A 12,915-nucleotide genomic window follows, 5' to 3' on the forward strand; every position below is an offset into this window, starting at 1 on the left:
AAAGCCGAAAGACACAAACAGTGTTGCAGATTTTTGCTCTTAGCTGATATAATCATGTACATGTATGCATACATGTACACACAGACACACACACACACACACACACACACACACACACACACACACACACACACAATGTAGGGATCAGGAATATGATACGTTTGGCTTTAGAGAATGAGTTTTATGGGGGTTAATTAAAGTTCCTTTCCACAAGTTCTGTAATCTTTCAGATTTGGATATTCATTGTACAGTTTTGGGCATCCACATTTTCTACTTATCAGTTTTCCTGCTTTTTGGTTCAGATTATTCTTTTACATTCATTTCAATAAGATGTGGTAATCATGTTATTTGTCTAATTTGTCAATTGCATATACATTTGTATAGTTTAGGCAGAGTTTAAGAATGGGCTGTCATATGATTGCATTATGCTGTAGTTCTGTTATAGTTTTAATAATTTTTAATATAATAATGTAATTGTTTTGTATGATTTAAGGATATAGGGAGGATTACAGTAAAACAATTTAATTTCATACCTTAGTTTTTTTTAATTTCATCTTATTTAGTTTATTTATTTGAAAGTTAGTCTAATTTGCTATAATACAATTTTCCTTGTGCTTATTGTAATTCCACATGTTTTAATTTCCATTAGTATCAGGAATAAGATCAGATTTGGTTTGTAGGATATGAATTAGTTGGGGTATTTGCTTTAGGAATTTTGGTTAATTTAGTGCAGGTTAAAACTGCAATTTTGATTGGTTGGGGTTGATGGTGATAAATGTTTTTGATGATGTACATGGAATACTTATAAGTAAAAAATATCTACTTCCTTATACTGATAAAGATATTTATAATTTATATTTTTTTGGTGCATTGTTAAGATTTATTGAAGATCTTGAAATGTTAATTATATCAGTTAATAGACGGCTTTCGGCTATGTTACTTTGAATGAACATGTTCTTTCTCAGTAGTTGGAATTATGTGTTGCATTTTCACAGTGAATTAACAGCCTTAGGTCTGACCTGCTCAGCTAAAACATGGGATGAACGTTATCATATGCAAAGTTAAAATGCTTTGCACAATTAGTTGTCAGAAGTAACTTTGTATCTCTATAAAATATCCCAACCCAGTGTAGCTAAGTCAAACTATTAAACTGGTTTTATGACTTGATCATGTCATTTCTCAGCACTGCTTTTTGAAACTGCTCTAGAGTGAAAGAATATCTCTCTCTGTGGTAGACAAATGTCTATTCTTCCTTTGGTATCTCTGGCTGATTTTATTTGCTGTAAGGCAATGTCTGGATAAGTATGAATGAGTTTAACTGTGTTACAGGCATGGCTGGTGTCGGTGATAAAAGCTCACAGTAACACAGCTTCATAAAGTTCCATGATCAGAGAAGCAATAAATCTGTAAGCCTGTAATAGTTTTAATTGTCTGGTGAAACTGATTTGTCATATGATGGTAGAAAGGCTTAATTAGTGATAACAAGTTACCATTAGTAAAGACTGCAGGATCTGCTCTTCCCTTAGTATCAGATTAGTAACTGAGGTTGCTTTGTTATGGCAAGAAGGTATCAGGGACTAATTATCTGGAATAAGTTACAACTAATATAAAAATAATTATTTCGCACTAAGTTAGTGTACATTTATGCCGTATAAATAAAACTTTTCTTAAGTGCCAGTAAGACTTACTAAGTCAAACAGCAAACACAGATAAATTACAACAAATATTAAACTTAACCTTTATTTTTTCCTTTGTTTTCACACTAGGTGCAGATAAAGTGGCTTATCTTATGGGTCTCAGCTCATCTGATCTAATGAAAGGTCTTCTGCATCCTAGAGTGAAGGTTGGCAATGAATATGTGGTCAAAGGTCAAAAAGTAGAACAGGTAGGAGTGATTTTTTTGGCAATAATATGTGTTTACTTCTTTATGCCTCTGTCACATATAACAAAAGCAGACTTGATTTGGTCAAGCAGTTTTGAGATGGTGCTTCAGGTGTGATTCAAAAATAAATAAATTAAGAATAAAATATTTGTATGGAAAGGGTGGGAAATGGGCTGTATGATTACATAGCAGCAAAGATATTTTGGAGAAAAGTGCTGACATATGCACAGTTGTGTATTCATTTAGAGCCTGTGTGTGAAACAAATAATAATGAGTAAGGCTACAATTAGAAATGTACCTGTTTATTTGTAATTTGTATAAGCAGAGCTGATCACAGTGACTGGCAGCATATATACCGATGAGAAAATAATGGTTCATTAAAGGTAAGAAGAGGATTCCTCTTGGGGAAAAAAAGGCAGGTATCTCATATGCATTTAGAAAAACAAAAATGTCTTCAGAAGTTAAAGGAACGGTCAGGATGTTGGAGAAAATATCTGTTAATATGAGTAATTTATGTGTAGATGCTCCCAAATGCAGCAGTAATACAAAGATATGTTTAAGTTTATTCAGATTATAGTGATCATAATATGTTATATGTTGTAATTACAGTATATACCATCTAAAATACCCAAATAAGATATAAATGCAAAATTACATACACCATTATAACTTTGCTTTTCTGAATAAAATGCTGACTTTGATGATTTAGGGGAGTACAGCCATGGCTGGTTATGTTATGTTATTTATTTATTTATTTAATTGACATTTGTTGAATGGGTTGGTCCAACTGGGCCAGAGGCCCATATTCAGTGGAGACCTGAGGGAAAAGCTCCAGAGTAGTTAATAAATAACTAAAATTGACAGTAAAATATAATGCTGTTATACATAGTAGTTAGAAAGAAAAAATTACATCAAGGAGGCAATACAAAAACAAAAACTAAAATGAGTACCAGCAATTGCAGTTACAAGAGAGAATACAATTTACAGGAAGTGGCATCACAGACAACATGAAATAATTTATAGCTGATTGGTAAGAACAGCAATAGAGGACCAATAAGTTGATGACCTCTGAGAACATCTGTAAAATATCAGGTCATATACAAATTAAATACATAGCATACAGTACGTACGTACAGAGTCATATTGTTTCATAGAAAGAAAAAGCAGTGGAGATGATATATTATTGGTATAGAGAAACTACAGAATAGAGGGGGTTACTTTATTAACGCAGCTGAGTATACGTATTGAAAGAGCTATATGCATGCATTTAGATATGTGCCATTAGAGATATTTAGCTGGTTTAGTCATAGTGTAGAAATGTTTAATCTTTTTATTGTTCAGTATGGTGTGTTGAAACTTTTAAACATATCTTCATATACATATTTTACAGGTAGTGTATGCTGTAGGAGCCCTAGCCAAAGCAGTGTATGACAGAATGTTCAAGTGGTTTGTGACCAGAATTAACAAAACTCTGGATACCAGACTGCCAAGACAATTCTTCATTGGGGTGCTTGACATTGCTGGTTTTGAAATATTTGATGTAAGTATACTATTCCTTTCTGCATTTTCTAATCAATTTCCTAGGGTCAGAATGCATACTGCTATGAAGGGACAATGTGTCTATTTTGTAAATCTTGCTGATCAGAGTTGCAGATAACATTTTGTTTGAATTAGCATTCATACCAGAGTGGCTCATGGTACTGCCATGAAAACAGCCTGGCACTATGTGTACTCCATACTGGGAATAAGGCAATCATGCCTTCTTGCAGTACTTTCTGCCTTGTGCTGAAGGCAGAAATCTCATGAAAAAGCATCTCATAAGGCTGATGAATGAAGCAGTGAGGAGCCATTTCTATTGGCTCAGGCTGCTTTGGTGACTGGATCAGACTGAGGCAGCCTGAGAGTGAAAGCAAACAAATTAATTTATTATGAAGAAATACTAGCACGGCAGCAAGTTTTTTTCCCATTTTCTTCATTGCTAATCCTTTGGGTGCCAGTTACTCTTTGTGTGTGTGTGTGTGTGTGTGTGTGTGTGTGTGTGTGTGTGTGTGTGTGTGTGTGTGTGTGTGTCTGTGCATGCACGTCACACTATGCCCCTACACCCCTACAGCCCCAGCCTGAGGTTGCTGTATCATGGAAAAACAGACATTTAAACAACAGTCAAGCTTTTTGAAGATAGGTTTATATATCAACTCAACAGAACCTGAAATTATTTAATACCTTTGTGTTAAATCCAGATTTAAGAAAATATTTCCCACCCATAATCTTGTGCATTGGTTGTTGGTTTCATTAAGAGCCAGCAAATGTAATATGTCTAGGCAGGTGAATGAAGACAACAAAAGAAAATGTGTCAGTTACCAAGACTGAAAAATAATTAATATAACAAGATTGTTATGTGCTTTGGGGATGCCAAATACTGTAGGAATGTATGGATGTTCGTTAACTAAATCCAAAAAGAATAAAGCTAGTGCTTAGCCAAATCCCAGTTCAGCAAAGAAATAAATCAGCAAACCAAAAACGTCACTGGGAACTGCTGCTGTACAAATGCTGTAAAATGTTTGTCTGAAGAAGGGCCTAGCCCGAAAGCGCTCACTTTGATACTTTTTGGTTTGTTTTGTGTTTTAATAAACATTTTACAGCATTTGTACAGCAGCAGTTCCCAGTGACGTTTTTGGTTTGATGTTCGTTAACTAGAAAGTTGTACAATTCTTCATTGATAACCCCTTGAAGGAGACTATCTTCTAAGAACAGTTGTATCTTTCTAAATGCAATATTGATCTGGTTCAAAGAAAGAATTCCATATTTACTGATATCATATAACATATTGGCTATGTTGTTAACGTAGTAATTCTTGTCTACCAACACAATACCACCCCCTTTGTCAGGCTTCATAATTCTCAAATTGTCAGATGTCCACACACACACGCACACACATGCACACACACACACACACACACACACACACACACACACACACACACACACACACACACACAAACACACAGACACACCCTAGCACACACAAAAAAATGACGCTTTACTTTCTTTTTCTTCCTTTATGAGAGGCCGCTGTGGTGCAGCGGTTAGCATTGTTGCCTCACAGCAAGAGGTTCTCCCGTTTGATTCTCAGCTGGAGCACCTTCTGTGTGGAGTCTGCATGTCCTCCCCGCAGTTGAGTGACTTTAAAGATGTGCAGGTAGGTGTGTGTGTGAATGGGCGTGCCTTCTTTGAAGGTTGGGCATTGGGCTGGCAACATGGCACCGTAAAAATCCACTGCCAATCATTAGTGGACAGGAGTTCCGTTGTGGCGACCCCTAACCAGGAAAAGCCAAAAGACTTTTGGATGGCCACGGTGGTGCAGTGGTTAGCATTGTTGCCTCACAGCAAGAGGCTCCCCAGTTCAATCTTTGGCTGGGGTGTCTTCTGCACGGAGTCTGCATGTCCTACCCATGGTCGTGTGGGTTTCCTCCGGGGGCTCCGGTTTCCTCTCACATCCCCAAAGACATGCTGTAAGTGGATTGGACATGCTAAAATTGGCCCTAGGCATGAGTGCGTAAGTGTGTGTATCTTTTGTGGAAGGTTGGGTGCTGGGCTGGCAACTTGACATCATAAAAACTCCACTGCCAATCATGAGTGGACAAGGTGATCTGCTGTGGTGACCCCTAACCGAGAAAAGCTGAAAGAGAGAGAGAGAGAGAGATGAGAGTTATTTTTTGTAAGTGAAATTCAGTGAATATCTCTTTGAGACAGCAAGTTATAGGGATGAAACCCACTTGACGCAACTACCTATGATGTTTTGTTCTGGTTATGTGGGTTACTCTAAGTTGTGCATGGAGCAGATAGAAACTCGGGTAATCCAACAATGTCTATAGAATGAAACACATTCATCTTGTCATATCATACTATTTAGCTGAATGCCTTTGACTATTAAAGCCATAGTCTGACAACAAAAGGATTTTAAATTTAAAGCTGCAAGTACCTCTTTGTCTCCTCTTTTAAATTTGATTGTTTTTTTCTGACTCAAGACTGAAGCTGGCTATGAAGTAGGTTATGTGGCAAAGTTATATTTTACTAACTCGTATATTAGAACCAGGATGCTAATCCTGGCACATGACTTGTTGCAGTGTTACTCTTTTGAATCCACTTCACTTTAATTGGGAGTCTGCTGGTTGTTATTATTGACATAATAATAGACGAGCATGAGGCACTTAAAATGCACTTGACATTTACGAGAACTAAATTGTTTTTGAAAGTATGCAGTAGATGCACTGGCATGGCATTGTTGATAGGGCAGAAACTCCATTTATTTTATATTTCTTAGACTTTCTTTAGACTTCAGCATAAATGCTTGACTTTATGGATAATTGCTATGTACATAGCTGTACTGCATTGTTAAATTACTTATATTACATAAACCAAAAAAATACAGAAGTCTAGTCTGAATCATGCTTCACCTGATACCTGATATACATAAATGTCTTAGGATAAAAAGGAAGCAACTCTACTGCCAATAAAAAAAAAAAAAAAAATATATATATATATATATATATATATATATATATATATATATATATATACACACACACACACACACACACACACACACACACACACACACACACACACACACACACACACACACATACATACATCATGGATCTACTTCACTTCACCGAAAACTTATTTCACTGAAATTCATTTCACTGACACCAAATCACCGAAAGCTCAAATTACCAAAAACTCATTTGACCAGATCTCATTTCACCAAATTTATATGCCCTTTTCCCAACACCTAGTTTGGTTAAAAACTAACTTATCCTCTTAACAGAAAATGCATATATATATATATATATATATATATATATATATATATATATATATATATATATATATATATATATATATATATATATATATATATATATATATACTAACTCTAGAATCGCACTGCAGTGGGAAAAAGGGCATATACACTGCCACTACTAAATTTGCTGAAATGAGATTTGGTCAAATGAGTTTTCGGTAATTTGAGCTTTCAGCGATTTGGTCTCAATTAAATGAAATTCGGTGAAATGAGTTTTCGGTGAAGTGAAGGTGAAATGAGTTTTCGGCTAAGTGAAGTAAATCCGTATATATATATATATATATATATATATATATATATATATATATATATACGGATTCACTTTAGAAGCTCGAAATACTGAAATATCGAAATTCAATATTTCGAGCCCATAAAGGGGAATCCTGAAAAGAGCAAAACCTCAGAAACGCGAAATTCAAAACCTCGCATACCGGAGGTTTTGAATTAGCGCTTCTGGTGTTTCGCTGTGGTTATGGATTTAGGTAAGTGTTGATGTGTTAAGGGTTTTGGTAGGGGCTGTGGTGTGTGTTAGTGTGTTTTGTTACTGTGATGTGTGTGTGCAAGGAAAATGTAGGTTGTGTGGTGGTGTTTTGTGTGTTTTTACATGTAGTGTGACCTCAGAGTCAGAATACTTAAGTAGGGGGGTGGGGGGTGGGGGTGCAGCAGAAGCACTAATTCAAAATCTCCAGTATGTGAGATTTTGAATTTCATGCTTCTGAGTTTTCGTTCTTGTTAGGTTTCGACTTTATAGCCTCGACATACTGAATTTTGACATTTCAGTATTTTGAGGATATAAAGTGAATCCATATATATATATATATATATATATATATATATATATATATATATATATATATATATATATATATAAATTACGTTAAGAGGCAGTGCAAGTCATCAAGAAAATCCAATGAATTAACCAACTTACATTCAACAGTACTTGTATATTCATAACGGTAGACTTTAAGGATTTATATACCGTTATTCCACACGAACTTGGGTTACAGTAGTTTTGCGAGTACCTTGTCTCTAAAGTGTATCTCAGGACAGGATCAATATGTTCGAACAATTGCTTGATATGGTTCTAAGAAATAACTTTATTTTATCTGAGAAAGAATATTACCTCCAAACTCAAGGTGTTGCAATGGGTGTGGCATGTGGGGGCCTATATGCGAATATCGTCATGCTTGAATGGGAGAGAAGGTTTTTGATAAATTCATGTTTCTTCTCCTATTGCTATGCTTACACTTGTTTTCTTGACAATATTTTTATGTTGCGGAAGGGGCCAAACCAGCAGATTGAGTGATTTTTAGACTATATAAACAGTTCTACCTCTTTTTTAAAATTTACCTATATGGTTAATGAAAGAGAGATATGTTTCTTAGATGTCTTATTGATAAAAGATGCTTATAATAATAGATTTCTGGCTGATATTTTTAGTAAATACACATATTCAAATAGTTTCCTTCATTTCAGTAGTTGTCATCCCTTTTCACAAAAGCGAGGGGTTATAAAGGGACAGTTCATGAGGGCAGCCAGATTAGTTACACTATGGGAGAGTTTTTTGAATAAATGTAATAAACTGAAAGGAATGTTCTTCAAAAGAGGGTATCCTATAGACCTGGTAGATGATATTATGAATGCAGTTATTATTAAAAGACAGAATGGACATTTTCTACCCATTTTAAAGGTACTAAGTGAAGTGACAGAGTCTATTAATAACGAGAAATGCATAGCATTCATGAGTCCTCCTCAGTATGAACCTAGCCCCATATTGAACCCTAATGAGGGTGAGAATACATTACAGGAAGAGAGAATGATTTTGAATCCTGCTTTTTTGACTACATTTTAGAACGACTCTTATCATATTAAAACTATTTTAGAAAAAAATTGGAAACTGTTAAACAGAGAAAAACAATTAAGGGACCTTATTGGTGATAAACCAATATGTGTGTTTAGAAAGGAGCAAAATATTAAAAAATTTGGTTGAAAATCAGAGGGTACCTTTAAGAACTGGATACATGTATAAATGTGGGTCTTGTAAATTTTGCCCATATATCTTAGAAGTAAATGAGGTTATGATTAATAACGTGAAGATAAAAATACAGGGAAGATGTTGTAACACAGAAAGAGTAGCCTGATGTGTTTTATGTTGCAAGTGTGTATGTTTCTACATAGGCAAGACCAAACGGAAATTAAAAAATAGGATTAGTGAACATCTTAGAAACATCAAAGACCATGATGAGTGTAATGCCCTAGCAAAACACACTTCCCAACATCCAGATCATATGTTCAAATTCATTACTTTAGAACATTATACCCTAATGAAAGAGGGGGAGCCTGGCCATATTTATTAGAAAAAGCAGAACTGAGTTGGCAGGTCCGTTTAAACTCAGTTTATTGGCCTGGATTAAATGAAAGTTTGTTCATAATTAGTCTTTTAAAACTTAAAGCTTTAAAAAGATAACTAGTTTTATCTGGTTTAATAGATATGGACATACATTTAAACATTTTTCATAACAAGTGTATCTATATGACTATATTTATGATTCTAAAATTATTATTTTCATTTTTTGTTAAATACAATGGGATTGAATTTTTAAAACACTTTTAATTCATCCTATATGAGTGTGGAGTGGGTGATTTATATGTATTAAAATGTATTTTATACCTCTTATGTATCTGTTGTGTCAGTAGTGGGCTCTTTTAAGTATTTATATTTAAATTTAAGGATGTGACGTCATTTTTAGGAAAGTATTTTAAGAGATGTGGAAATTGAATTTATCTGATGACGTTCCTGATATAATTGTAAAACTGGAGGATTAATGTACTTATCTGGATATTCATTAAATAAATCCTGTGACTTATCCTGGTGTGATCGGTTTATTGGATATATATAAATTAAAAGTTTAAGGAAAGGTGTTTTTGTCCTAAGAACTGGGACTTCATCAGGTCAACACTATAATCTTCAAGTTTCCATTTTAAAAATCAAAATCTGGGTTTTAATAGTTTCAGATCAAGGTGTCTGTTAGATTAATGGGTGGTCCACACTTGATTGGCAATAAGAAGTTAAATTATCATTTCAAGAGAACATTTTTCAAAAATACGTGGACTAAAAAGTTATAAAGTTCATTGATGAATACAACACAAAATGAATGAGTACTCCAAAAATCACAGCATAGTTCCTTTAGATCAATATGTATGTATATCTTTAAGAAGCTTTCTAGGGGCTTGCAGATGTGTATAAATACTGAGCCTGACTGCTATTTTGTAGTAAGCTGTTGAGATGTAAGCATGCATGTATGTGTAGTCAGTTAATCAGTTTGTTTATATTTTGTACTGCTGCTATCCATCCTGATGTGCTTCTACATAATAAAGCATATAAATGAACTACCCTGCCTGTTCATCTTCACTTGTGAAACAAGATGAGTGACATGGTGTCAGAATGGGATCCATACAAAAAAGTGCAGAAATGAATTTCAGGTATCAAAGCTTACTTAAATGATTTCTTATTGCAAAATATAAAACAAAGCACTCAGAACACTCTAAATGACTTTCTAGTTAAATAAAATGTCCGAAACTGTGACATAGAGGAAAATATTTAAAATAACTATGAAAAATGTTTGAAATAAAGACTGAATTGCATAAAATGTATAAAATAAGGAAAACAACTGCTTTTTTAGAAGTAGCACATAGTACATACTTTTTTCACATTAATTAAAGCTATTCAAGATATCTGAAATGTACAAAGTGTTCGCAAATGTGTACAGTATTACAGTACAGTTACTTCACAAAATAAATCCATTTCAAAGCATATTTCACAGTGTACAGTTTTTCGAAGAATTTATTGTGCATTTGAATGTTACTGCAAGTACTGGCTGTGTGTGCATGTTCATTTATAATTACAAGGGCCATTTTTTCAGTGTGTTTGGGCATAATTTGTTGGCATGGCTGAAGGATTTTATAGACCAGCTTCACTTGTATTTGATAATAATACTGCAGAGAATTGGAGAATGTTTGAGCAAGAGAATATTTTTTTACAAGCTGCATTTTCTGATAAAGATGACCATACAAAGGCATTTATTCTGCTTAATTTAGCTAGTTCAGAAGCCATAGAGAGAGAGTGTTCATTTGTGTATTGCACCAGCTGTATTTGCAGGAGAGGGGGGAAATTGCCATATAGTGGTACTGGCTGAGTCAAGGGAAGACCCACAGTTCTTAAAACATAAATTTAGAGAAATGTGTAACCCCCCCAAACAAATATTACAATGGAAAAGCACTTATTTTACACAATAGATCAAAAGACTTGTGAAATGTTTGCAGCATATATAACTGATTTGAGAAACAAGGCTAAAACGTGCAGATTTGGTGATTTAAGGGATGAGTTGATAAAAGACAGACTTTTATGTGGTATTAAAGATGATGTTGTGAGAAAGATTTAACTTCATGACAGTGATTTAACTCTGGATAAGGCCATTCAGATTTGTCAGATATATGAGCTTACAGAAAAAACACACAAATATACTTACAAATGAGAAATGCATGCTTCCTGTAACTTCGAAACTAATGTTGACAGTATGCAGCACGTGGTTAGAAAAACAGGCACAATCACATGGCAGCAACTGTGAGCCATGCAACAGTCACTGGTAAACCCCATACCTTTCTAGCAAATTCCAGAGTGTGCACAGTCTCAGTGAAGCACAAGAATGAGTCAGCAAACAAGCATAAGAGTGAGGGCACATGCTCACCTAACCTCATAGCCAGCTGTCATAATTGTTGTGGAAATCATGTATCTAAAAGAGAGAATTGCTTAGCTTTTGGTCAGCAATGCCACAGATGTAAAAAGTTAAATCATTTTCAAAGATTTTGTAAATCAAAAGGGGTTCATTCTTTTATTAAAAGAGAACATTTAAAGAAACAAGCTGATCAGTTGGAAAGTTGTGACCCTACTTTTTATATTGATAAAATAAAAGTCTGTGCTTAATGAAACAGTCAATGCAGTAGATTTATGGGCAAAGAATGAAATATTTTGTACTGTTTGGATTAATGAGTCTTCCATAGAGCTGAAAGCTGATATAGGTTCACAATGCAATGTTATGTCAGCAGAAACATTTACTAGGGTATGTGCTGGTGAGAAATTAATTTGGAAAGTGTGCAAAGCTTGTTGCTTATGGTGGTGAAGAAATTCAAACTGAAGGTTCAGTAGTACTTTCATCTTACTCTGCTGGGAACAGCTATGGCTTGCAATTCTATGTAGTCAAAAGACACGTGCAGTCATTGGTGAGCTTCCAAGATAGTTTGAGAATAGGACTAATTTCCCTTAATATGGAAATCCACCATGTTAGTTTTAAAAAAACACTATTCTGATTTTGCCCAGTATATTTTCTCTACCTATGCTGATCTTTTCCAAGACAAACTAGGCAAACTACCAGTTGTACTCCATGAAGTTAGACCTGGCGGTCAGGCTAGTTACCAGGCCAGCCCGGAAAGTTCCAGTAGCTATGCAGAACAGAATCAAAGCTGAGCTAGATAACATGGTGCATCAAGGTGTAATTTGTCCAGTTGAAGAGCCAACTGAGTGGGTATCCTCCATGGTTGTAGCTCATAAGAAAAGTTCAGATAATATCAGAATATGTATTGATCCACAAGATTTGAACAAAGCACTAAAAAGACCTTGTCATTCAATGTGTAGAATCAAAGAAGTCACTCCTCTTAGGCCAAATGGCACTGTTTTTTCTCTCTTAGATGCAAAGAGTTCAATTTGACAAATTTTGTTTGACCAAAAATCTTCATTGTGACCTACTTTCAGTACTCCTTTTGGCAGGTACAGATGTTTGAGAATGCCATTTGGGATAAATTCTGCCAGTGAAGTCTTCCAGCATGCAATGGAGCAAATTTTGTCTGGGTATTTGTTTGATATTATAGTAGATGATATTCTAGTAGGAGGTAATGGTGAAGCTGAGCATGACAGAAACTTCAAGAAAGTTCTGGAAAGAGTACGTGAAGTGAATCTTAAGCTGAATCCTTAGAAGTGCAAATTCAGGCTATGAAAAGTTACTTATATTGGTCATTTATTTACGAGTTCAGGCTTACGACCAGATCCTTCCAAGCAAACTGCTATTCTTGAGATGCAAGCTCCAGATAGTGTTCAAGCTATATAATATTTTCT

General features: G+C 34.8%; 1 protein-coding gene across 2 annotated transcripts in view; it reads left to right on the forward strand.

Annotated features, from left to right (window-relative positions):
• Nucleotides 1-12,915, forward strand: part of MYH15 (myosin heavy chain 15) — a 386,453-nt gene that overhangs the window by 192,594 nt on the left and 180,944 nt on the right. For both annotated transcript variants that reach the window (XM_044071103.1, XM_044071102.1), the window contains exons 14-15: nt 1,767-1,885; nt 3,273-3,422. In XM_044071103.1, the coding sequence (XP_043927038.1) occupies nt 1,767-1,885; nt 3,273-3,422 (269 nt within the window). The remainder of the gene's footprint in view (nt 1-1,766; nt 1,886-3,272; nt 3,423-12,915) is intronic.

The sequence above is a fragment of the Protopterus annectens genome, chromosome 5.part0 (assembly GCF_019279795.1).
Source record: "Protopterus annectens isolate FY-2018-M chromosome 5.part0, PAN1.0, whole genome shotgun sequence".
NCBI lineage: Eukaryota > Metazoa > Chordata > Ceratodontiformes > Protopteridae > Protopterus > Protopterus annectens.